Source organism: Echinops telfairi, unplaced genomic scaffold, assembly GCF_000313985.2.
Source record: "Echinops telfairi isolate 266 unplaced genomic scaffold, ASM31398v2 ScPeMD7_655;HRSCAF=1070, whole genome shotgun sequence".
NCBI classification, from domain to species: domain Eukaryota; kingdom Metazoa; phylum Chordata; class Mammalia; order Afrosoricida; family Tenrecidae; genus Echinops; species Echinops telfairi.
In genome coordinates this window covers 30732733-30758393 of record NW_022104553.1, presented here as the reverse complement: position 1 = coordinate 30758393, position 25661 = coordinate 30732733, and the positions used below count along the sequence as shown (strand labels likewise).

At 58.5% G+C, this 25661-nt stretch overlaps 1 protein-coding gene across 1 annotated transcript; it reads right to left on the bottom strand.

The window, feature by feature from the left end:
• Positions 1-1244: 1244 nt before the first annotated feature.
• PRX (periaxin) lies at positions 1245-13201 on the bottom strand. Its single transcript, XM_004710333.3, has 4 exons — positions 13128-13201; positions 9797-9953; positions 5505-5701; positions 1245-4949 (listed from the first exon to the last, which is right to left on the bottom strand). Exons 1-4 carry the CDS (start codon positions 13152-13154, stop codon positions 1374-1376), a joined length of 3957 nt encoding a protein of 1318 aa, XP_004710390.2. The 5' UTR covers positions 13155-13201; the 3' UTR covers positions 1245-1373.
• Between the last annotated feature and the right edge of the window lie 12460 nt (positions 13202-25661).

Below are 25661 nucleotides of genomic sequence, written 5' to 3'. Positions count from 1 at the left end.
TTAAAGTTAGTCTTCGAAACCCTGTATCGGTAGGGTCATCAAGAGTCTCAGTCTGAATTGGCTCGATGGCTGTGGGCAGGGTTTCCCTGTCATGAGTCTAAAAATTACAACCCACCGAGCCTGACCGGCAACTTCGGCATCGATTGTCCTCAAGTAAACCCCATGGAGCAGTTCCACACTGCAGCACACGGGGGCGCCGTGTAGTCAGCAGCGACTCTGGCCGGTGGCCTCCCAGGTGGACTGGGGAGTTGGAAGCTGTCAGAGGTGACTGGTGGAGGCCCCCGGAGGGAGGGGTGTGGCCGTAGAGGGTAGAAGGGAAACAGGAAAGGGAGGGAGGAGAGAATTTTCTGGAAAAGGTATGGGCCCTGAGAGGTCAGGACAGGAGTACTGGGGCCCCAGAGTGGTCTCAGGGGACCCCACCCACCCACCCAGCGCTGGGGCACCTGGAAGGGGTGCTTCATTAGCGGTGATAACGCCGACTGTTTGGTGGGGACCAAGAGAAATTGTGCTGGGGCAGAGGCCTGGGGGGCTTAAGTGGAAGGGAAGCCTGAGTGTGTGTTGGGGAAGGGGGAGGTAGGGGGCTGGGAGTGGTCTGTGATAATTCAAGGGCCTAAGCCCTCATTCCCGGGGATGGAAGAAGCCGTGGGTGAGGACAGAGATTTGAAGACAGTGGGAAGGGCAGATGTGAGGAAGTGGGGGGATAGGTGTGGCTTGGCTCTGACCCGCCCTGAGGGCCCCAGTGCCCAAATCAAATCGCAGGAGACAGCTCTGAGCAGGGACAGCGGGACCTTCCTGGGCGGGGCCTGCATTGGGCACCCAAACCAGCCAGACTGGAAGGGGAGGGGCAGGCCACGCCCTTGGTGGCGGGGAGGCACCAGGATGAGGCCGTGGGTGGGGAAGACCGTCCCCAAGACAGTAAGCCTCCCCTGGACGGGTGGATCCCCCACCAGGGGGGAGGGTCCCACAGGGGCTGGGACAGCCCCACCACACCTGTGCCTGCCTCCAAGGTCTCCCCAAATCTCAGACCAAAGGTGGCCCATGTCTCCCTTGCCCCGGAGGCTCCCCTCTAGCCAGCCTTGAGTGCACCCTCAAACTTCCCCTCTGGGATTCCACCCTCCTTGTCCATCACACGTGCACACCCACACGTACACACACAGAGGAGAGGCTGGGACATGAGCTACTACTTCTAGGATTACTTTATTCACGAGGCAAGGCCGAGCTGCAGCACGCATGCCCCTGCAGGCCCTGCCCTGGTCAGTCGCCCCACCTCCCGCCCTGGTCAGGGTTAGTGCTAGTTATTTCACATAGAGGACAGATTGGGGGAATGGGGTGGGAGTGGGGGGAAACAAGGTGGGTCTCCTCTGCCAGGAGCTTCAGACGGCCGCGGCCTGGGCCCCCTCCATCCTGGCGGGGCCTGGAGCCCCTGTCTCTGAGAACCCCACACTGGGCAGGCGGACTCTGAAGCCACCCTCCTCCTGGTCCCGGCTCTGGGCCTTGGGGCTGAGGGACACCCGGGGGAATCGGAACTTGGGTGACTTCTGTCCACCAGGGGACTTGAGGGAGGCCTCGCCCTCCTGCCCTCTAGAGGCCTTGGAGGGGCCGGCCAGGCCAACCCGGGGCAGGCGGACCCGGCCTCGGCCTCGGCGGCCTGAGGCCCCCTCCCCACCACCCTCTTCCTCCTCTTCCTCTTCCTCCTCGGGGCTGGGGGAGCCCTCCCTGGCGGCCGCCTCGCCCTGGCTGAAGCCCACACGGGGCAGCCTGAGTTTGGGACTCTTGACCCTTGCGCCCTCCTCGCCAGCCTCCTTGCCTCTGGCCAAGCCAAACCGGGGCAGTCGCACCTTGAGTTTGTGCCCGGTGTCGCCCTCGCCCTCTGCCACCTGGTACTCGTCGTGGCTGCCCACGGCGGGTGGCCAGAGCTCCACCTCAGGCAGGGACAGGCGGAAGGTGCGCTCGGCCCCTGCGGAGTGCTCCTCCGCCCCCTCGGCCCCCAGCCCGGCTCCAGCCCCCAACGTGGACATCTTCAGCCTCAGCCCGCCCTCACCCGAGGCCACCTCGCCCACCTGGGCCTCTCGGCTCAGCCCCACGTCCAGCTCTAGCTGGGGCACGGTCACAGAGGGCATCTTGAACACGCCCTCGCCCACAAACAGCTCACCACTGGCCATCTGAGCGCCAGGCAGGGACAGGGCCACCTGGGGTACCTGGACCCTGTAGCCTGGCGTGCCCTCTGGCCCCTCGATCTGCTGCCCCGAAGTGGCACCCAGCCCTGCCTCCCCAAAGCCAGTCAGCTCCACCTGGGGCAGGGAGACGCCCAGCGGGGACATCCTCAGTGCCCCCTCCTGGCCCTCTGTGACCACCTGCCTGCTGGTGGAGACCTGCAGGCCAGAGAGCCTCACCCCACTCACTGCCACTGCCCCCTCGCCTCGCCCTTCCCCCTCGGCCCCCAGGGAGACCAGCTCCACCTCCGGGAGCTTAAGTTGCCGGGCAGTGGCCTCTAGCTTGTCCCCTGGGCTGACCCGCCCACTCTGAACATCTGCCTCCTTCCCCCGAGCCAGCCCAAAGGAGGGCATTTTCAATTTGGGCATCTTCATCTTCCCATCCCAAGTCCAGCCCTTGGCCTCCAGCTCCGCCGCCCCCGGTTCTAGTTCTGCAGCCTCCACATCACGGCCTCTGACCCCAAACTTGGGCAAGGCAAACCTGGGGCCCCTGAGCTTGACGTCGACGTCGGCCCCTTCCACCTTGACCGAGGGCAGGTGGGCGTCCAGACTGAGCTGGGGGAGGGACAGATCCAGGGCGGGCAGCAGGCCCACCTCTCCTGCCCCTTTGGCCTCGGCCTCTGTCCCAGGCCGAGCCTTGGGGAGGGAGATGGCAAACTTGGACGTTTTGACCTTGGTGGCTAGCGCAGCCCCCTCAGCCTCCCCCTTGGCCACCTTGGCCCCCGAGAGTCCAAACTTGGGCAGGGAGAACTTGGAGGAGGGCTTTCCTTTGGTCTCTGCCACCTCTCGCTGGGCTTGTTCCACGCCCTCCGCTGCAGGCAGCTGGGGAGTGACGATCTCAACTGAGGGCACCCTGAAGCCCACCTCCCCCACCGCGGCTGCCACACCAGGGCCCCGGGTCAGCTCCACTTTCTGTAAGGCGCCTGCTGAGACCTGGCCCTCCAAGCTGAGGGCTCCTGGCAGGTCTATCTCCACCGAGGGCAGAGTGAGGGATGGGGCAACCCCCCGGACCTCGCCGCTCCCTTCCGGCTGCAGACAGGGAAGGGTCACCAACTTCCCTGAGACCTCAGCTCCTGTCTCTACTGCCTTGCCTTGTGGTGGGGAGCCTGGCCTCAACAGCTTGGGCATGGTCATCTTGGGCATTTTAAAGGCAAATTCGGCTGGCTCGGCCGCAGCCGCTTTGAGCTGCACCTCGGGAACCTTGGGCAGCTTCACCTCGGTGGCCTTGGGGAGCCGCACATCCGGGACCTTGGGCACTTGCACTTCTGGCAGCCGCATCTCCGACACCTTCGGCAGCTGCACTTCCAGGAGGGGCACATCGGGCACGGCCATCTCGGGCAGCTTGGGGAGCTTCATCTCCGGGAGTTTCATTTCTGGAACCTTCGGCAGCTGCACCACTGGGAGGTGCACGTCGGGCATGGCCATCTCGGGCAGCTTCATCTCGGGGACTTTGGGCAGCTGCACCTCCAGGAGGGACACATCGGGCACGGCCATCTCGGGCATCTTGGGGAGCTTCATCTCGGGCATCTTCATTTCTGGAACCTTCGGCAGCTGCACCTCCGGGAGGTGCACGTCGGGCACGGCCATCTCGGGCATCTTGGGGAGCTTCATCTCCGGGACTTTGGGCAACTGCACGGCTGGGAGACGCACGTCGGGCACGGCCATCTCGGGCACTTTGGGGAGCTTCATTTCTGGAGCCTTCGGCAGCTGCACCTCCGGCAGTGGCACGTGGGGCATGGCCATCTCGGGCACTTTGATTTCGGACACTTTGGGGAGCTGCACATCCGGAGCCTTGGGCACCTTGACCTCAGGCCCTGACACCCCAATGCCAAAGGAGGGCATCTTGATGGTGGGCAGCTTCAACTTGCTCTCCACTTCAGGGGCAGCGGGCCGGGGCTCCAGGAGAGAGAGCCCAAAGGTGGGCATTCGAAGTCTGGGCCCCTTGGCTCTGGCTTCGGGGCTCCCCTTGGCCGCCTTGCCTTCAGCAACCTCTTTGGCCCGAGCCCCGAAGCGGGGGAAAGTGAGACGGGGCATCTTCAGAGCTACCTCGGGTGCCTCGCCCCGGGCCTCCACTTCTGCGCCAGGCAAGGCCAGGTCCACCCCCACCGTGGGCACTGCCACATCCAGGGTGGGCACCGTCAGTGCCGCAGCACCTTCTCGGCTCTCCAGGCAGGGGAGAGTGGGCAGCGAAGGGAGTGAGGGCAAGGTGGGCAGCTCCACTTGAGGGACGGAGACCCCCACAGCTGTGGGCTCCACAGCAGGTGCAGCTGGGGCTGCCAGCCGGAGGGTTGGCAGATGGAGGGCAAAGCCACCGGCTGCCTCTGCTGAGGGGGCTGCCTCTGCCGGCGCCTTGGGGGCTAAGACTTGGAGGAGCCCCATCTCCGCCCCTGGTAGCCGGGGCCCAACGAGCTCCACCTGGGGGGCTGTGAAGAGGGCTCCCGCTGCCACATCCGCCTCCGCCTTGCCCTTTCTGCGGGGAGGGGCAGCCGCAGCCAGCCGGGCGACCTGGGTCTCCTCAGTCACTTCTCTGACCCGGAGCCGGGGCAGCTGCAGGCGGCGGCGGGCCGGGGCAGCTGTGACGGGACCCTGGACGGTCTCAGCTTTGAGGCCCCGTCGGAGTCGAGAGAACTTAGGGAAGGAGAATTCGACGTCAACTGGGGCCAGGTCAGCGGGGGCCCCCAGGGGCCCGGGCATGGCCAGCTTCTTCTTCTTCAGAGGGGACAGACTCTGGATGTTCTGGGGAGAGAGGAGAGAGGCGGGAGGCGGTGGGACACTGGGAGGCCGCGGGGGACACCAGGAGCCCCACCTGGCTGGCCCCAGGATGGAGATGTGCTACGCCCTAAGACCACACCCCCAGTTCTTGCCTGTGGCAGTACTTGTATGGTCGCGGAGGGCAAAGACAGTCCGTTAGCAACAGACACCCAAGACCGACAGGTCCAGACCCAGGCTTTTCTGCAGCACCCTCATCCTAGAGATGGGGAAACTGAGGCACGGAGCTGGAAAGAACTGTGCCACGGGTCACTTGGCAGCAAGTGACCTTCAAGCTGGCCCCCTGGACCCTAATCCTCCATTCAGGTCAGGCCTGGGGACTGCCTAGGTGTGTGCTTGGGCTGGAGTGAGCAGGGTCCCCACCCCGGGGAAGAGATCAGGGGAAAAGGAAGGGGCCAGAGAGGGGAGGTTAGCGGTAGGATTAGTATCGAGCATGGCCCGTGCTCTCTGGGGCCGGGCTCACGGCGCGGAGCTGGGGTCGCCGGGGCAGTCCAGGGCCGGGCCCGGGCTCAGCACGCGTACCAGCTTGGCCACTTTGGCCCGCGGGCCCTTGATCTCGTAGCCAGCCACGGTCCCGGGCCGCAGTGCCAGGTCCCCGGTGGGCACAGTGCGCTTGAGGCAGAAGGAGACTTTGTAGGGCTCTGCGCATTGCAGCAGGCGGAGCGCATCCTCGTACTTGAAGTTGTCGAAGAACACGCGCGCGCTGAGCAGCTGGTCCCCTGCGGGCAGGGCAGGGCAGGGGCGGGGGGAGCAAGGTGTGGGCATCTCTCGGCTCCGCCCCCGTCCGGGAGCCAGCGCGCCCCGCGCACCCAGAGCGGAAATGGAGTCACGCAACTCTCCGCCCAGTTTGGGGTTGCTCGGCGCAGGGTCACGCCCACTCTGGCCGCACCCTGCCACCGTGCCCATCCTCAACTTTAACTTGATCTTGTTTCCATGGCCAGAGACAACAGACTCAGAAAAAAACTTCTAGATGGTCCCCTCCGTCTAGCCAGCCTCCCAGACTCTCGTGGCGGCTTACTGTACTCTCTCTGGCCCTCTTGTCCCCAATCTGCTCACCTTCCCAGCAAAATGCATTGAGTTGACCACGCGCCCCACCCATTTCTCGTGAGCTTGCTCCAGTCGCATCTCTATCTCCTCCTTGCTCCCCGCCAGCACACACCTGGACGGCTGTGGCCTCTGTGGCTGACTTAATCCCATGGCTAAGTCCTCAGCATTGGACCCAGTGTCCTCTCGCCATCATTCACTCGCTTCCAGGAGGCCACCCTCTGCTTCCTTCTGGGTCTCCACGCAGCGGACTTGACCTCTGAACGAGATCCAGTCCTTTGGAGGTCAGGCTGTTCTCCACCTGCAGGCTGCCTCCCCTGCTTTGGAGATGCTGATTCCACCAGTGTCTCTCTCCAGCCCAACTCTCCCTCCCCCTGCCCCCTCAGACTGTCCCTCTGCAACACTGCCCGAGTACCCAGGAGACACCAGACCTAAAGTGCGTTTCTGGGCTCTCCTCTCCAATCAAACTCATACCCATGTTTCACCTTTGTGAACAACCAACTCCATCTTCAGTTCAGAAGCCCCTCTCTCTCCATCCCACCACAGATGCACTTTGAAAGACTCTGCCTTCACCATTTCCAAAGCCGACTCGTCACCTCCACGAACACCAGCCTGCGCATCACCATCTCAGTCCCATACCATCACAATTGTCTCCTGCTTCCAGCACACCACTGTTAACACAGCATTTCCACACGGTCCCTTCCTGTCCCTCCTCTGCTCACAACCCTTCCAGAACAAAACCCAAGCTCTTCACTCACGAGGAGCCCCAAACACAGCATCCAAACTCGACTGCCATGGAGTCCATCTGACTCATGAAGACCCTCTAGGGCAGGGTAGAACTGCTCTGCGAGTTTTCAAGACTAACTTTCCGAGCAGAGAATCTCATCTGTCTCCTGAGGAGCGGCTGGTGTGTAACCACCACACTACCAGAGCTAAAAGTCCTCCACATATTGTCCTTCCCTTATCCCTTTTTGTTCCCCTAATAATTTCCTTAAGCAGTGAACCTTTATAACTTGCCATATAGCTCAATGTCAGACCACATAAAATGTAGATCCAGCCATATTCTTATTACATTCTGCTTGGGTTTTCTAGCCTACCTGGTGGTGTGGTGGAGGACTAACCGCAAGGCCGGCCGCTGGAAACCACCAGTCACTCTGAAGGAGAAAGACGGGGCATTCTACTCCCACCAGAGTTAGTCTGGGAAACTCACAGGGCAGTTTGACCCTGTCCCAGAGGGTCGCTATGAATGGACACCGATTCCAAGGCAGTGAGTTTGCTTCTGGGTTCTGACCTGAAGCCAGCCGACCCTGTTGCTAGGTGCTGTTGAGTTGGTCCCCACTCACTGAGAACCTAGGCACCCAGAAGGACAAACGGCCTGGTCCCGAATCATCCTCACAATGGTTAGGTTTGAGCCCATTGATGCAGCCACATTGCCAGTCCCTCTCCTTGAGGACTTCCTCTTGTTTGCCGCCCTTCTGCTTTATCAAGCATGATGTCCTTTTCCAGGGACTGGTCTCTCCTGACAACCTGTCCACAGTAAGTTGGATTTAGTCTCACTGTCCTCCCTTCCAAGGAGGATTTACCTTGCTGATCTCATCGCTTGCTCTCTTCACATGCTTCCTGGTTCTCCCTGTCACGAGCCAGGTATGCTCCCACTTTTGCACTGGTTGTTCCTGTGTCTGGAATGTTCTTCCAGATGCCCCATGGCTCGATTCCCTACTTCTGGGCCTTTCTACCCTCCCCTGCCCATTCTGCTCAAAAGTATAGCCTCTCTCCAGATGCCCAAAGCACACATCACCTTCCACTTCATTCTGTATTCCTCCCTCAAAACTCACTGCCATCGAGTGGATTTTGACTCCTAGTGACCTTATCGGACAGGGTGTAGCTATTTCTGTGAGTTTCTCAGATTGTCAGTCTTTACACAAGTGGAAAGCCTCATCTTTCTCCCACAGAGTAGCTGATGGATTCAAACTACTGAGCTTGTGGTTGGTTACCAGCCCACCACATAGCTGTCCCACCACCCAGGCTCCTCATCTATACTTATTTGGCTTAAATCTGTTGTCTTTTGTCACTGCTGCAGCCCAAGCACCTAGAACAGTGTCCGAGAATAACCTCAGAACCAAACACTGTCACGAAGTCGATTCTGACTCATAGTGACCCTTTACAATGGGCTAGAACTGCCCCAGCAGGTTTCCAAGGCTGTAAATCTTTTCAGAATCAAAAAAATCTCATCTTTCCCCTTCAGGGCAAGTGGTAGATTGAACTGCTGACCCTGCCCTTAGCAGCCCAATGACTAACCCACTATGCCACCAGGGCTCCTAGATCTGGAAATAGAAGGTGCTTAATAAATAAATAATTGTTTTTTGTTGTTTTTCTTTTCTTGTTTACTGCTTCCTTTTTTTAAATCATTTTATTAGGGGCTCATACAACTCTTATCACAATCCATACACACATCAATTGTGTAAAGCGCATTTGTACATTCATTTCCCTCATCATTCTCAAAACATTTTCTCTCCACTTAAACCCCCGACATTAGGTCCTCATTTTTCCCCTCCCTCCCCGCTCTCCCCTCCCTCATGAGCCCTTGATAATTTATAAATTGGTATTTTGTCATATCTTGCCCTGTCCGACGTCTCCCTTCACCCACTTTTCGGTTGTCTGTCCCCCAGGGAGGAGGTCACATATAGTCCCTTGTAATCGGTTCCCTCCTTCCTCTACCCTCTACCCTCCCTGTTTCGCCACTCACACCACTGGTCCTGTAGGGCTCATCCGCCCTGGATTCCCTGGATTTTCAGTTCCTATCTGTACCAGTGTACCTCCTCTGGTCTAGCCAGACTTGCAAGGTCGAATTCGAGTCATGGTAGTGGGAGCGGGGAGGAAACCTTTAGGAACTAGAGGAAAGTTGTATTTTTCATCGTTGTTACATCGATATAAATAAATAATTGTTGCATGCATGAATGCCATTGGCCTCATCTGTTTTCTAAGTCATTGCTCACTTTCTAAGCTCCCCTCCCAACCTCATCCAAGCTTTAACTTCACCCCTTTCCCCCTGACCCAACTACAGACAGTGACTGAGGCTTATTGCTAAAAGGACCAGCCAATCTGTCTTGGGAGAAGTATGTGGCCAGCTGTTGCTTAGAGACAAAGGTGTTGAGACTTCTTTTACATACTTTGGACATGGTTTCAGGGGAGACCACTCCCTGGAGAAGGACATCATGCTTGGTAAAGTGGAGGGGCAGTGAAAAGAAACGAGATGGATTGACTCAGTGGCTCAGCAACGGGCTCAAACATTACAATGGTGAGGCTAGGGCAGGACAGGGCAGTGTTTCATTCTGTTGTGCATAGGACCTCTGTGGGTCAGAATCGACGGCGTCTACTTCCACCACCGCCTCGTGCTTACTTTACCATGAACCACTTAGCTATGTGTTTTCAAATATTGACTCAGAATAACTCAGAGAAGTAAGTACCAGATTGAAAAAGAAAAAAAAAGCAGGCAGAAAAAGATCATGAGCTAGTCAATGGAGGATCTGGGGTTGGAACCCACGAGAGACCTCGAGGGGCAGCGCCGCACAATTGCCACGCAAAGTAGAAAGAAGCTCAAAACCCCCTTCAAGCCCTTAACGGTTAAGGCTTAACCCAACCCCGCCTCCTAGCCGCCGGCCACGCCCACACACCCCTCAGCCAGTCCCCGCCCACCTGGCCTTCTAGCCCCGCCCCTGGAGGGACAGCCACGCCCCTAGGAAACGCCCCCTGCCACAGGCCCCGCCCACCTTCCTGCAGGCTGAGACTCCGCGCCGCCGGGGAGTCCTCGCGCAGTTCGCGGACGAAGATGCCCTCCTTGCCGCCGCCGGCGACGTTGATGCCGCTGACCCCGGTCTGCGCCTCGGTCTCCACGATGATCTCCACCAATTCCGCCCGCCTCAGCTCCTGGGGAGGGCCCCGAGGGGTCGCCATGGGTCGTCGGAGCCCGCCGTCGGGGCTGCAAAGCGCCTCTCACGGGCGAGCGGCCCGCGGGTCCGTTCAACTACAGGGCCGGGGCGCGCACTCCTGGGGGCTCAGGTCGGAATGGGCGGGGTGATGGGGCGCGGTCAAGGTCCGCTAGGGAACCTTGGTCTGCGCCATGGCACGGCACTGGGCTGCTAACCGAAAGGTTGGCGGTTCGCACCCACCAGTCCTTAGTAAGAGACCAGACCTGCCGGTGTGCCCCTCTAAACATGACAGCCCTGGAAACCCTAGAGGGCAGTTCTACCCTGTGCTATAGGGGCCCCGCGAGTCGGAAAGCTATCAGAGCTATGGAGTCGATGCGGACTCTTAGCGACCCTGCAGGACAGGCTAGAACTTGAACGCCTCATCCTCCTGTTGGAGGTTTTGAACTGCTGACCTTGTGGATCCAGCCCAACCCTTAACCACTACACCACCAGGACTAGCACTGGCGACAGGAAATGAAGAGACCGAAGGGCGGGGCCGGTGGGGGAGGATGGGGTAGAGAAGCAGGCTCCAGAGAGGAGAGGCCGCAAGGGGCTGACCTGACTGTAATGGAGAAAGCTATTGAGACTCCTGAGCGCGCAGGGGCCAGACCATCGTGCCTGTCTTCAGAGGAACCACCCGGTGGGTTCCAACCTTCCAACTTGCGTGACCCAGAGACTGCAAACGGGGTGGCAGAGATGTATGGAGGTGGCCAGGACGTGCAGGGCCAGAGAAGGGGACGGAGGGGACAGACTCAATACTCAGGGCCATCCAGTCGATGCCGACTCAGAGCGACCCTATAGGACAAGGTAGAACTGCCCCTGTGGGTTACAGAGATTGTCACTGTTGATGGGAGTAGAAAGCCCTGTCTTTCTCCCACGGAGCTGCTGGTGGTTCCCAACGGCTGACCTTGCAGACCCCCATGTGTAACCACTGTGCCACCAGGGCTCCTAGGGAGGTGCCAGGGGGCTTCAGAAAGCCCGTGGGAAAGAGGAAGGGAGTTAATCTCATTCCCACAGACTTGTTGACGCCCCCTCAAATATTCTACAGGCAGGGCGGAGCCTTGGGGAATGCACAAGGGGTCGGGTGGGCATAGGATTCTGAAGAAAGCACTTTTGGGGTTCAGGATGGGGTGTGAGGGGGAGACTGGCCTCCCTGGGGGCTTGATGGCAGTGAAACCGCCCCATTGTGGTCTTAGTGACCTCAAGGCCCGCCCAACGCCCACAGCAGAGGGAATCCAGTGAAGTGGGGAGGGTGTGTGGGTAGGGAATGGTGGCCCGGCAGACGTGGCATTTCAGGCATTTGCTGTAAATGGTGCCGCCCTGGCACAGGCCCAACAGCAGAGTGGGGTTCACACCAGAGCTTCCCGGAAGTGGCAGTGAGAGACCTGGCTTCCTCATCTATCGGGGATCAGTCTGCTGCGTGTCCCTAGGGGAGAACCTTGCCCTCTCTGGGCCGATTGCCTTGCTGTCCGATTGGATGACCTGGGCATACTGGATTGTGAACTGACACCTGCTGGAGGCTGACTGCGGGGAGGCAGGTGGGGATCAGGTCTGGACTGGGAAGTGGGGGAACAGGGACAAAGTTGGAAGGGAAAGGAGAGGGCAGCAGAGAGCATGCAGTATGCCCATCATCACCGCCCCCCTTTGCTTGGCAAGCCCCAGGCTAAGCCCTTTGAGTGCAGCCTCTCTTAGCATCCTTGCCACGGTCTTAACCAGCCAGAGAGGAGGACATTAAGGCCTCGAGACGTGACGTGACTTGCCCACGTGTGACGTTATGGCCACACCACAGGACTTCGGTCCCAGACTCCGTAGGCTATCTTGTAAGCAGTGGCCTTGAGTTTTGCCCCAGCCCCCTGCCCCCTCCACCTCCCCTGCTCCGACTTGTCCAAAGCTGAGCCACTCGGGGCCTGGCCCGCATAGAATAGAGCCAGCCCGTGCCACTGCCTGGCTCTGCCACGGTGCCGGCAGTACATGTTCCAGGAGGCTGCCCAGGTCTAAGAGTGAGTCACACACAGCCTCCCGGTGGGGAAGGTTGCCCCATTTCACCCACAGGGAAACTGAGGCTCAGAGAGGCGAGCCCACTTGCCTAGGGATGCCCGGTGAAGTAGCATGGCTGGGACTGTGCCCTGAAGCTCGGGTGCATAATGCGTTAGGTGTTAGGCTGCCAATCAGGTTTTTACTCCCCCCCCCCTCACAGCACCAAAAACAAAACACCAAACCTGCTGCCAATGAGTCAGGTCAGACACATCTCAGAATCACTGCCACCGAGTCCAGGCCGACGCCTAGTGACCCTGTAGGACAGGGTAGAACTGCCCCTGTGGGTTTCCGAGACTGCAGCTCTTTACTGGGGTAGAAAGCCTCCTCTTTTTCCCTAGGAGTGGCTGGTGGTTTCGAACTGCTGACCTTGTGCTTCAGCCCAACATGTAACCACTACGCCACCAACACTCCTGGTGGAGCCCATCGACGCGCTGCCACCAAGTTGATCCTAACTCTCAGTGAACCAGTAGGACAGAGTAGAACTTCCGTGTGGGTTTCCCAGGCTGTAACTCTTTAGGGCAGTGGTTCTCAACCTTCCTAATGCCGCGACCCTTTCATACAGTTCCTCAGGTGGTGGTGACCGCCCCCAACCTAAAATGATTTTCATTGCTACTTCATCACTGTCATTTGCTACTGTGATGAATCGGCTAGCCCCTGTGAAAGGGTTGTTCAACCCCCAAAGGCGTCGTGACCCACAGGTTGAGAACCGCTGCGTTAGGATCACAGAAAGCCTCCTCTTTCTCCCTTGAGGGGAGTTTCAAACTGCTGACCTTCTGGTTAGCCGCCCAATCCGTAAACCATCATGCCACCGGACTTCCTCCTCCTGCCTCCTATTGGGTCCCCGAGACTGGATCTGTATAGGACCAGACAGCCTCATCTTTCTCCTCCAGACTGGCTAGTGGGTTTGAACCACCGACCCTGCAGGTAGCAGCCCCGTGCCTAGCCCACAGCGCCACCGGCGCTCCTTTCCTTCCTCCCTCACCGAGACCCATGTGCTAGTGCCCTTTCGCAGATGAGGAGACGGAGGCACAGAGAAGCCAAGACCGGTCTCCTGGCTGCTTTGGTCAGCACCCTCCACGCCCCAGAGAATGCTCACCTCAGCACTCCGGCTCCTGCCTTCCATGGCTCCTCTGGGAGTCTCCTGGGCCCCAGGCTCCCACCGCTGCTGCTCCTTCTGTTGTAGGACCAGCTTCAGCTCTGCATGGAGCAGTTGCCTCTGAGCCTGGGGGGCACAGAGACAGGGGCTTGAGGCCAGGAGGGGATGGCCACCGATTGGGCGCAGGGGTGAGGACAGGGTAGGTGTGTGTTCTCACCTCGGCCTGGGCACAGGCACCCCCTCCTAGCAGGACCCCCGCCTGGGACGCCGCACAGATGTCCACAGGGTGTGTGCCCTTCCCCTGGGGTCTTGCTGCCTGTCAGGGAGACACCAGAGCATGAGGCTCTGTGCAGGCCAGGGACGGCCAGCGGGGGTGAGGGGGGGGATGGGGCGCCGGTCAGGACTCACCTCAAGCTCTCCGCTGGCAACTTGGGCCTCCTGGGTCTGGGGCTCTAAGAAGGGTAACAGGGGCAGTCTCATCAGCTCTAAGGAGCCCTGGGGGCGTGGGGGTTATGCCGTGGGAAACCACTGGCCACTCCCCAGGGAAAAGAGGGGCTCTCCACTTCCCTGAAGAGTTAGTCTCATAAACCCACAGGGGCAGTTCCACCCGTCCTATAGGGCCCCTCGGAGACAGCGTCCACTCGATGGCAAGGAGTACCCCCGTTTGATTTTGATCATCTCCTGCTAACTCCCACCGACTGTTTCCTGGGACCAGCTTCTGCCACGCCCCTCCGACCTACCCTAGCACCATGCGCAGGTTGGGGAACGAGGCTGGGAAGACCTTTGTCTCAGGTAGGGGAGCATCTGGAAGTTCACAGTAAAGCCAGACTGAGTGGCTGGCCCAGGAGCCCAAACCCACGATTTAATGATTTAATGACAGGTAGCACTCAGATAGATGCCTGAGTCTCACAGCTTCAGGTCCCTGGTCTGTGGCCCAGGAAGGTAAGTCCCGGTCGGTCTCCCCTGGGCGCCAGGACGATACATGAGTTCGCATTGAGGACAGGGGCCTGGCCCATGGTAAGCGCTTGATAAACTTTTCTATCATTGGTCTTGCTAAGAACAGCCTAAGAGCCCGCAAGGTCCGCAGTTGGAAACCACCAGCCACCGCATAGGAGAAAGAGGAGGCTGTCTCCTCCCATAAAGAGCTACAGCCTTGGGAACCCACAGGGGCAGTTCTACCCTGTCCTGTAGGGCACCGTAAGCCCTTGTCCAGGAATAATAACCCATTGGAGGGATTGAGTACGAGCTTTTGGTCCCTGCCTCCCTGAGGGACGGTCTGATCCCTGTCAGAGCAGGTTCAGAGAGGCCAAGCCACCTGTCTGGAGGTGACTTTCTGAGAAGGAAGTCACAAGCAGTTTTGCTCTGGGTCTAGGACACTGCTGTCAGCTTGCCCCACCCCCGACTCCCTGACTCAGGGCTGGCTGGGGCCCACCTGACATGCCAGCCTGTCCACCCCCACTGCGGAGCGAAAGGGCAGGCCTCACGAGGCACATTCCCACAAACAATGGGCCATCTGGCTATGCCCAGCCGAATTCCACCCTGCCCACCCGCCCCCCAGCTGCACAATAGCCCTTCATAGCCCACCCTCAGCAACCAGGACAGAGAACACAGGGACCTCCCCCCCACACACACACAGCCTTCTGCCTGCCGCACCCACTCTCCTGCTGCCTTCCCACCCAAGGGTCCTCTCTGACGTTCTCAGAGGGTCCTGGTCTCTGTGTCCTTCCCCAGCCCCTCCCAGCAGGCAGCAGAGCTCCCAGGGGGTTGGCTCCCATGTCTTGCAGGGGGGGCTCCCTTCCCAACAGGATCCTGTGCTGGGTGGGTCCCATGGGCCTCAGAACCACCTGATATTGTGGTTACAGGGGTGGAAACTGAGGCTCAGAGAGAGACAGGGATTTGCCCAGGGAGCAAGGGACAGAGCCACAGCTGGTCCCTTGGCGCCTGTCCTACCCTGTAATTTGCACCTGGGGTCCTGAGCACTCGGGGGTGCAGGGTGGAGCCCAGTGAGGCTTCTGGGTTTGGGGACGAGGGGCTGGGGGCATCCCCCAAACAGGCAGCTCTGAGAGGGGTCTCATCAGGGTCAGCCCTGGTCTGGGCAAGTACTTTACAAACATGGCCTTCTGGGACTTGCTGAAAGAGAAGAGAGCATCAAACCCAAACCAGGCCCACTGCCACCAAGTCGATGCTGATTCGTGCAGAGCCTACAGGTTTCCCAGACTAACTCTTGCAGGAGTAGAAAGCCTCATCTCTCTCCCTCAGAGCAGCTGGTGGGTTCAAACCGCTGGCCTTATGGTTAGCACCCCACTGTATAACCACAGTGTCACCTTCCTGAGCACTCAGGGTCCTAGCAACAGAGCTGGGGCTAACCCAACTGGCACCCCATAGCTCCCCGATCTGGGGGCAAGGCGAAGCCTCTTGTTTATTGGTGTGTGTGTTGGGGGGGGACTGTTGGTGGGTGTAGGGGGTCTCCTGGGCTACAAGCTCTCTGCTTCAGGCCCAGGCAGCTAGGATCCCACCCACCCCGGGGCCTGGCACAGGAAAGAGCCAGGGTGGGGACAAGACACACTGTCCTCCTTGCTCAGCCCTGCCTGGGACAGCTGCCCAGCCCCAGTTATATTTAGCTCCAGGGTGCCCTTCATGAACCACGTACCCAGATCCTGGGGTGGGGGTGGGCAGCTTCGGAAGGAAGCCCACCCCGCCCCACACACACTTTATGTTCCCAGCTTTACCCATCCCTCTGAGTACTGGTGGGGGGAAGGGTCCCTGCTGGTTAGTGTATGGGACCCCAGTGACTCCAGGCCAGACAGTTCGTCCAGATGCCCATGGTGTAGCCACACTGGGGCACTGCCCTGAGCTCCCAGAATCCATCCTCAGAGTGCCTGTTGCTAAGCCTCATCCCTGCCTCTGCCCTCATTAAGTCTCACAGCGCTGCTTGCTTAAGGAGCCTTTCACTGGCCTTCCAAGGGGCCACTGGTGAGGTTGGGGACGTGCAGGAGAGACCAGGATCGGAGTCCCTACTGAGGAGACCCCAGACCTTGCCCTCTGCCCACCAGGGCTGCTGCCAGCCACCCCACTCAGAGCTGGTACCCTCTGCAATGGGAGCTGTCTAGAGGAGAGGCTTTCACTTGACTTCCCCAAACCCCTGGACCCTGTCTGAGGCTATAAACTGGTGGGGAGGGGATGGAGGGCGTGAGTTGGGGCTGCCTCAGTTCAAATCCCTGCTCCAGCACTTCTGAGGGATGAGTACTTGGGCAAGGTCATTTCAACTCGGGGCCTCAGTTTCCTTGTCTGTAAAATGGGCTCTGTCCCCTGGTCTGTACACGAGAGGGGCTGTCAGGATGCATATGAGCATACAGCGGGCGCTCACGAATGCAGACCAGTCCCTGGCAAGAGCCCTCCCTGGTGGTTTTGAGTTGGGCGGCTAACCGCAAGGTCAGCAGTTTGAAGCGCCCAGCCTCTCCAAGGAAGACAGAGGCGGCTATCTGCTCCCAGAAAGGGTTGCCATCTCGGAAACCCACAGAGGCAGCTCTACCCATTCCCACAGGGTCACTAGGAATCAGAATGTCTCGACGGCAGGGAGTTGGAGTCCCTAGCCGGGGCCCTGGCCGCCCTAACCGAGAGATTTGCAGCCAGTCCTTCCACGAAGGAAGACGCAGCAGTCGGGTACTGTGAGGTCAGCGGCCCTGGCATGCAGAGGTCCCATAGGGTCAGTATGAGCACTCAGAGATCCTACAGGACAGGGCAGAGGAGCCCCCGTGAGTTTCTGTAACTCTTTACGGGAGTAGAAAGCCCTGTCTTTCTCCCAAGGAGCGGCCGGTGGTCTCTAACTGCCGACCTTGTGGTGCATAGAGGGGCCAGGGGCTGCATCTCTGCCTCCTGCCCAGCCATTGCCCCCCAGGGGACCCCGCGCCCCCTGCCAGAGAGCGTAGCCCAGGGCCCAGAAAGCAGCCCCCGATCAGCGACTCTTGTCATCTCACACCAGCCCTGTGAGGGGCCTCTGTGAAAGCCTTCGTGACCCTCTGCCCCAGAGTCAATTCTGACCCACAGCCGCTGCCCCCCTACCCACCCTCGTACAAAGTAGAACCGCTCCCTGGGAGTCGTGAGGCTGTGAATCTCTACAGAAGCAGGCAGCCTCATCTCTCACTGGCAGTGCTGCTGCGGGGTTTGAACTCCTGACTGATTATCAGGCCACCAGGGTTCCTTGAGCCCATTTTAGAGCTAGGAAAGCCAAGGCACAAAGGGTGTAGTATCTTGCCTGAGGCTGTAGAACCAGAAAGGGGTCCGGCTCCGGAGCCCCAGGCACCCTCCCAGCACCTCCCAATCCCGGGCCTCATTTCCCACCATGCCTCAGCCTGGCCCGGAGCTGGCCACTGGCTAAGTCCTTACCGCAAGGCCTCCAGACTCCCCCGGGAGCTCCTGTCCGTCTGCTCAGTCCCAGCCCCAGGCTGGGGGGGAAAAGGGACGGGAAGGGGGAGGAGGGAAGACCCCGCCATTGGCTGCCGGGGCATGAAGTCACAGGAGGGTGGGTGGCAGGGAAATAAACATCACCCTCGCCAACTGCCTCCATCCTCTGGTGGGGGGGGAGCCGAGAGACGGCCTTGGCCCCAAGCCTGGGCTAAGACGGCCGCCAGGAGCCCCTCACCAGGGATTTGCACACTGCTGCCTCCACTTGGAGGAGCCCTGGGGGGTGAAGCATCGGGCTGGTAAAGGCAAGGTCAGCAGTTTGAAACGCCCAGCCGCTCCGTATTAGAAAGAGGAGGCTCTGTGCTCCTGTCAAGAGTTACCGTCTCAGAGAGGAGACACACGAGGGGCAGTTCCACCCTGTCCTCTCAGGTCGCTGAGTTAAAATCAACTAGGTGGCACTTCGAGACACCCCCCCCCCCCATCACCACTCCCGTCCTGGCTCCCTGACCCAGACATGATCCCACTGGTGCCTGGGGTCCCTGAGATAAGCTCCCTCCACTCCTCTCCCAGTCAATTTCAGGTTAACACTCCACCCCTCACCCCCACCCCGTTTGGCTGTGTGACCGTGGGCGGGCCTGGGCATGTCTGCGGACCGCCGTTTCTTCCCCCTTCAACAGATGAGGAAGGTCCACCTCGTGGGACGTTGAGGATTCCACGAGTTAAGAGACATGAAGAAAGAGTGGCTATGGCGTCGTAGTGGTCCAGCGTTGGCCTGCTAACGGCCAAGTCAGCAGTTCAAAGTCACCAGCTGCTTCGTGGGAGATAGACAGGGCTTTCTACTCTGGTGGCGCGTTAGTCTCAGAAACCCCCGGGGGCTGTTCTACCCAGTTCTATGGGGTCTCTGAGCAGTGAGGCTCCTATGGGGGTGTCTGAGCAGTGAGGCAGGGTTTTAGTTCTGTGTATGGGTTTGGTTTTGCCCGTCTCATTACTCTCAAGCACGTGTGAGGACCCAGTGGGACTTTCAGGGGGCTTTGGGCCTGAATGAGACCTGGGCCTGGGGAGCCCCACTTCTCCGTTGAATGGAGCTGCCGTTTGGGGGGCCGGCCCACTCTATGTGCTGTGAGCGTTCTGGTGGAGCAGCGGGGCAAGCGCTGGACCAGGCTAGCCCTGGTGGTCAGGGGAGGAAGGGGGATGACCTACGGAGGAATTTCCCAGCAAGGTGAATGCCCTAAAACACCAGCCTAGACCTGTGGATGTCAAAGTGGATTTCGGCTCTGGGCACCAAACCTCCCCCCCACCCCGCCCCCCATGTTACAGAGGAGGATTGTGCTCCACCCACTTTCTTCCTTATAGACAGGGGTCCTGGTGGCCCCGTGGGCTGAGTGAAGGGCTGCTAACCTCGAGGTCGTCAGTTCAAAGCCTCCAGCCATGCCAAGAAGGCCATCTGCTGCTGTTAGGGAGTCTCACAGTCTGGGACAGCCCCGAGCAGGCCCTCGCCCTCACGCACAAGCTCACTGCCGTCAGGCTGATCCTGATCCCTAGTGACCCCATAGGACGGGGGAGCTACCCCTGTGGGTTTCTGAGACTGTAAGCCTTTCTTAGAGTAGAAAGCCTTGTCTTTGTCCCTTGGAGAAGCTGGTGGTTTTGAACTGCTGACCTGGCAGCTCGTAACCACGATGCCACGCGGGCTCCTTTCCTTGAGGTTGCTAGGAACTGAAAGAGACCCAGCAGCCGTGGGTTGTTGATTTCTCCTTTTTCAAAAGTCACATACCAAATGCGAGGGGGCTTGGAAAAATGGAATTACAAGATAATAGAATTTCTCCACCCACCTTTGGAAGCCCCCTGGTGCTACGCTGGCTGGTTGCTGCCCCACCTCCGGCCCCCAGAGATCAGGGTAGGCTGCTTGGACCCAGGTCACAGCAACACAGCCAGGATGCTCCCACTGAGCCTGAGGCCCAGACCCCTAGAACCTGCTTCTCCTCTGCCCCCTCTGTTTCAATTACGGAGGTTCTGAGCGCCAAGCTGATTCACCCACCCCAGGCCACCCGCATCCAGATTCGAACCCAGATCTTGTCCAGCTCCCCAAGCCAAGGCCACACATCTCCCGCTGACCCCCTGGCCCCCTGGCTGACCCCACTCACCAGACCCCAGAGCATTGCAGAAGGAGCACAAGTACCCCCACATATCCCCGCACCCTCCCGGCAGCTGCCGGCGCTGCGCAGAGCACTCTGAGCCCAGGCCTGGGGCTGGCACTGGGGGAGGCCCAGGGATTACCCCCAAAGCCCCAGTCAGCAGCTTCGGCCCCATTGTCCAGTGGGGCTCAGGCCTCAAGCCTCTGCCTCAGCCAGCAGCCCTCCCCCCTTACCCATCTCTCTGACCCTCTTCTGGCCTGTCCCTCACCCCTTACCTAGGGCAGGGGGCCTACTCCCTGAGCCCTAGGGGACCAGGAATGGATTGGCAGGCTCCTGGAATGCTGGGGGCTCCCCCCCTTCTCCCTGAAATCCCCCCACCCCCCACCCACTCATGGACAGGAATGTGCTGAGCGCAGGGAATGCCTTCAGTCCTGGCAGCCTCCAGGAGTGGGGGGTGGGGCTGGCACCTTTCCCAAAGGAGCCCTCCTCCCCGAGGGGCCGAAGGGCTGGTGTGTCCAGGGGCTGCCAGGGAGTCTGAGGAGACCCTGCCCCCATTGCAGGCTCTCTCCATCTAGGGCTCCCATTCACTCAGTCATTCAAATGTTTCTCTGTTCCTGTATTCATTCAACAAACCTGGGTTGGCTGGGGGACACCACTGACCTAGATGCACCCCGAGAGGCCGGCTCAGGGAAGGGTACCTGGAGAAGGCCACCACAGTGCTTAATCAACCCTGACGGTTGGGGAGGAGGGAGCCAGGGAACAAGGAGCCATCTCCCGCCCACTGCCAGCAAACGTTGTGTGGGCACCAGGTCTGGTGCCCAGCCCTGGACTGGATGGCGCTGGGAACCCAGTGGGACTGACCAAGACAGCCCGGACCTGCGTTCACGGGGTGGACAGTCCAGCCAAGGTCAACAGTCCGGTGAGTGGTCAAGGGTCCGGACCGGAAAGGCACAGACCAAAGAGCTTGATGGGGGTGCCCAGAGGAGGTACCTGGCCCAGCCTAGGAAGGGGTGTCCGAGAGGGCTTCCTGGAGGAGGGGACAGCTGAGCTGAGACTTGAAGGACTCGGGAGAGTAGGGAAGAGAAGGGTGAGGGGGAACCAGGTTCTAGGCAGAAGGATCGTTTTGTGAAAAGAACGTGACTCCAGAGGCTGAACCACCAAGTCGATTTGACTCAGCGACCCTGCCCCGACGGGTCTCCCAGGCTGCTGCCAAGATGCACCCACCAGGCGGCCGGTCTTTCTTTCTCTCATTGTCTTTGGCCCTGTGGTTAGCACCCGAGGTGTAACCGACCGCACCCCCAGAGCTCTGTGAACCTGGAGGCAGCTAGACATTTTGTTGGAAATGTCCAGGAGCCGAACCTGTTCTGCTCAAAAGAGGGGACATGCGGGACAGAGTTTCAAAATCCCCGTAGAATCCAGACTTTCTGGAACCACGAAGGCCCAGGGTGGGGGTGGGGGGCAAAGCGGTGGCTCTGGTACATCTCTAACCCTGAAACCCGAGCGAGCCGAAGTTCTCCAGCAAACCAAAAGATCATGTAACTTAAATGCTCCCTGCTGTCAAACCGGAGCGGACTGATAGCGACCGTGTAAGATAGGGTAGAACTGCTTCTGCTGGTTTCTGAGACTGTCAGTGTGAACGGGAGTCAAAAGCGCCGATGGTTTCAAACTGCTGACCTAGCTCAGCATGTAACCACTACGCCACCAGGGCTCCTGGCGTAGCCTCGTTCGTAAATGATGTCTGTTTTGAGCACCACGCTCTTTTAATTATTGCTATTATTTTGATAGCTTCTTGTATCCAGACCAATGTTTTAACTGTTCAAGTCAGATGTATGCCTTTGATTTTTTAAAAAATCATTTTATTAGGGGCTCATACATCTCTTATCACAGTCCATACATACATCAATTGTGTAAAGCACATTTGGACATTCATTGCCCTCATCATTCTCAAAACATTTGCTCTCCACCTACGCCCCTGGCATCAGCATCTCATTTTTTCCCCATCCTACCCGCTCCCCCTTCCCTCATGAGCCCTTGATAATTTATAAATTATTATTTTGTCATATCTTACATTGTCTGATGTCTCCCTTCACCCACTTTTCTGTGGCCCGTCCCCCAGGGAGGAGGCTATAGGTAGAGCCTTGTAATCGGTTCCCCCTTTCCACCGTGCCCTCCCCAGACGTTTCAGAGCGAGTGCCGGAGCTCTCTAAGGAGAGGGGAATAAAACACACTTCCCTGGGAGGAGAGTGACAGCGAGGGGCGGGCCTGTCACCACTAGGTTAGACACGCCCAGGGGCGCAGAGGCCCTCTCACCGGGAGGTTGCTGGGGCTTCTAATTCTGATGGGAAGTCTTTTCACAACGGAACTCATCACCTTCTCATTCTTCCCCCAACACAGCAACCTCTACTTAACAAGTTCAGCTCCACCCTGGTCTCTGTTCATCTGTACACCCCCAGGAACATGACCAAAAGACAGCGGACAACCCAACGAAGCACCGCGTCCTCCTCGTGGTCGGCGTCCGGTGGGGCCCATCTCTTTTTCACCGACCCCCTACCTGACCAAGCAGGATGCCCTTTTCCAGGGCCTGGCCTCTCCTGGCAACAAGTCCCCACTAGTTGAGATGAAGTCTCTCGCCATCCTGGCTTCGAAGGAGCATTCCGACTGTACCTATTCCAAGCCAGGTGTGTGCATTCATCTGGCAGCCCGTGGTACCTTCGATACGCCTCATGCACAGGTGTTACCTGAATGGTGACCCGCACGTGCAAGCACTATGTGCTGGCTCAGTAGCCATCTGCAGGGGATCAGGAAACGTGGAGTTTGTGGAGACTGGGAAACAGCAAGTTGCTGTCGACGGGGAGGACCAACTGAGAATGTTCTAGCAACTAGAAGATTCTCGCCAGCCTCACTGAATTGTACTCTGAAATACTTGAAGGAGTGGATGTCCCACTGTGTACAAAATATAGAGAGAAATACATATCCTACATATGGATGGTATATTCCATAGGTAGAGTCTCTCTCGATATCATGTGTAGAATATATCTATCAAAACTCAAACTCACTGCCGTGGACTCAATACCGACCCAGCTACCCTCCCTATGGGACAGGACAGAACTGTCCCTGCAGGTATCTGAGGCTGTCCATCTGTACGGGAGGAGAAAGCCTTGTGTTTCGCCCTTGGAGCAGCTGGTGGCTTTGAACTGCAGACGTTGTGGCTGGCAGCCTGGCATGTAACCACTACACCACCAGGACTCCTTAGACTAACTGCAGAAGATCATCTCAATGATTCTCTATATGTGATATCATACATTCAATTAACATAGACACTCAAGCGTGCCTCTGTGTTAGAAAGCGAGAAATCACGTGTCTGGGAAGCAATGTCCAAGAGCTGAAGACCGCTCTCATTCCTGTGTCAAGCCTACCCCTTCCAACACATCCCTCCTTCACGTATGTGTCCGTCAAGGACCTCTTTACGCTTGCCTCCTCCGGGTCCACCCCTGTGCTGGGCGGTGCTGGGGGCACAGCAGTGACCGTGGCTGGCCTCATGGGACTGGTGCAGGGGGCACACAAACACGAAAGCGTAAACACAAGAAGCACTGACCTGAGGGTCTTGCGAGGGAGACCCCCGTCTCTAAGAGGGCTGGATTCTCTGGCGCTGCCAGGGGGACCTGGAAGCGCTTCCTGGGGGAGGTGACATTGGGACTCATACTAGACAACGGTGGGTGGAGGACAGGGTGCTTGGAGCAGGGGGAAGAGCCAGAGCAAAGGTCCGGGGTGGGTGAGTCCACTTGAGAAACTGCTTAACTTGAGGGTGTGGTGGGAAGCTGAGAGGCCTGGGGGAAGCACCCCTATAAGGAGGGACTAAGGCTTTGTCCCAAGGCCCTTCAGGAGCCGCGAGTCAGTGCTGACGCATAGAGACCCTCTAGCGGCGGTTCTCAACTTGTGGGTCGGGACCCCTTTGGGGGTCGAACAACCCTTTCACAGGGGTCGCCCGATTCATCACAGCAGCCAAATGACAGTGATGAAGTAGCAATGAAAATAATTTTATGGTTGGGGGTCACCACCGCACGCGGAACTGTGCTAAAAAGAGTGGAGGCATGAGGAAGGCTGAGAGCCTCTGTCCTAGAGGACAGGGTAGAACTGCTCCTGTGGGATTTCTAAAGCTGTAACTCTTCTTTCTTTTTAAACCGTAACTCTTTATGGGCATAGAAAGCCCCGTCTTTCTCCCTCCGAGCTGCCGGTGGTTTCGAACTGCTGACCTTTCAGATCAAAACCCAACAAGAACCACCGGGGCTCCTGGGGGGGATACAGAAGGGGTGACGTTAGAACTGAGTGATCAAGGACTGGCAGGGGTGTGTGGAGAGCCTGAACTGCAGGCCAGGGCTGGAGCCCAGCAACAAACACACACACACACACACACACCCCTCTGTTCAGGGTCTAACAGAAAAGGGAGAATAGTACCCACCACCCTTCCCTCTGCCTCAGAGAGCAGGCAGCCTTGCCTGGGCCCAGCCCTAGGGGGAAATCCCCTGCCTTAGGTATTTTTCGCCTCCTCCTGAGCAGGCAAAAGCCTGACAATGAAGAAGGGGAGTTGCTGCCTTCCAATCCTGGCGCGGAAGCACAGACTGCCAGGAGAATGAACGAATGAGGCTAGGGCGCAGGAGAAGCAGAGCCCCCTCTGCATCGAGCATGGCGCACAGCCAGGCTTTGTCTCACAGACTTCCCACAGGTCATCAGGAGGGGCCAGTCCCTGGAGGAGGACGGAGTGCAGGGTCAGTGGAGAAGCAGCGCCACGCCACTCGGCTCTTCACGGGGCGGTGATGGGTCAGAGCTAGCCGGAAGGCATCCTACGACAAACTGGTAGCTGGAAGATCTTTGCAGATGCCCTTTACCGGGTGAAGGTGCTCTGGGGGTGTGGCGGTGACACATTGGGCTGCCAGTTGACAGTTCAAAACCACCGGCCGCCCCAAGGGACAAAGACCGGGCTTTCTGTTCCCATGGAGTTGTTCTTAGGGGCGATGGAGTCGCTTCCGATAGCTCAACAGAAGCAAACACTTGTGAATCCTCACGATTCCCGTGCGCGAACCCACCATAGCCGTGGTGCCAGTCCATCTCGTGGAGGACGCCCCTTCCTCTGCTTCACCCAACATGATGTCTGCGTGAACTAGAAAAACAAATTCACAGACACTCGTGTGTCTAAGAAAGAGCTTCATATAGAGTAATTGAACATTAAGAAAACAGCCAGCCCAGTCCAGATCAAGTCCTTACGCTCACTATTAGCCCATCTGTCCAATACCAATCTACAAAGTCCTCTTCAGATGCATGCAACACATGCAATGACGCCGACTGCAGGAAGATCACAGGCCAGTGGGTGGGCAGTCTTGTGGATCCAGTGGAAGTGTAAGCATCTCAGTGCTGGCAGGGGTCTCCAACTGGCTCCTCCAGCTCTCCAGGGCTCTGGCTTCATCAACGAAGCTCCATGTGTCTGGTCACCAGGAAGAGAAAGCAGAGAGTGCGTCTGTGTGTCCGGCTTCCAGGGAAGAAGACAGAAATTCCCAGAATCCTCAGGAGAAGGCCACGCCCATACAGAGGCCTGATTGACAGGTTAGACTCCACCCCTTCGCAAGTTGACAGATTATGTAACCGCCACAATGTCCTTCTCCAAGGGCTGGTCTCTCCTGACAACATGTCCAACATCTGTAAGATGAAGTCTTGCCATCCCCACCTCTAAGGTAAGGTGACCAGACGTCCGCTTTTGGCGGGACAGTCCCGATTTTTGGCCATTTAAAAAAGTCCCGATTTTTGGAAAGAATGCACGACCAGCTAGGGAACGGTCTATTTGATCCATATAGACCAAATTTTTAATCAAGAACCCCCCACTCCCCCACCCCACCCCCGTCAATGGTGTCCCACTTTAAATCTGGTCACCTTACAAAGTCTAAGGACCACTCTGGCCACAGTTCTCCCAAGACAGATCGGTTAGTCCTTTCAGCGGTCCACGGTA

Excerpts from the sequence above, each read along its gene's own strand:
- PRX (XM_004710333.3), bottom strand. The coding sequence starts at position 13,154 with ATGGAAGGCAGGAGCCGGAGTGCTGAG. Across the intron at positions 9,954-13,127 it reads GCAGGAGCCGGAGTGCTGAG|GAGCTGAGGCGGGCGGAATT; the intron begins GTGAGCATTCTC and ends GGCCCTCCCCAG. Across the intron at positions 5,702-9,796 it reads GAGTCTCAGCCTGCAGGAAG|GGGACCAGCTGCTCAGCGCG; the intron begins GTGGGCGGGGCC and ends CCCTGCCCGCAG.